The following is a 253-nucleotide window of genomic DNA, read 5'->3' on the forward strand; positions in this document are numbered from 1 at the left end:
CATTGTGCAGAAGCAAAAAAAAAAAAAAAAAAAAAAATTTAAAAACCTACCTGGATCAAATTCAGGGATCCGGGCTTGGTATTCAGCTCCGACTCTCATCCCAACATCTGCAAAGCAATGCCGAGAGAGAGAGAGAGAGAGAGAGAGAGAGAGAGAGAGAGGAGAATAGAAAAGAAGAGAGAAAAAGAGACACTTAATAAAATATAAAAATTGTGGAGGGATCTGAAAAGAAGCGGCGGGTGGCTGGGGAGAG

The 253-nt window shown here is 41.1% G+C and overlaps 1 protein-coding gene across 1 annotated transcript in view; it reads right to left on the reverse strand.

Moving 5' to 3' along the window:
* The window catches only part of RCOR3 (REST corepressor 3), a 45,958-nt gene that overhangs the window by 40,475 nt on the left and 5,230 nt on the right, over window positions 1-253 (reverse strand). The window contains exon 3 of the mRNA XM_005866241.2: window positions 51-106. Coding sequence (XP_005866303.2) covers window positions 51-106 — 56 coding nt within the window. The remainder of the gene's footprint in view (window positions 1-50; window positions 107-253) is intronic.

Source organism: Myotis brandtii, unplaced genomic scaffold (assembly GCF_000412655.1).
Source record: "Myotis brandtii unplaced genomic scaffold, ASM41265v1 scaffold2254, whole genome shotgun sequence".
In the NCBI taxonomy this organism is placed as follows: domain Eukaryota; kingdom Metazoa; phylum Chordata; class Mammalia; order Chiroptera; family Vespertilionidae; genus Myotis; species Myotis brandtii.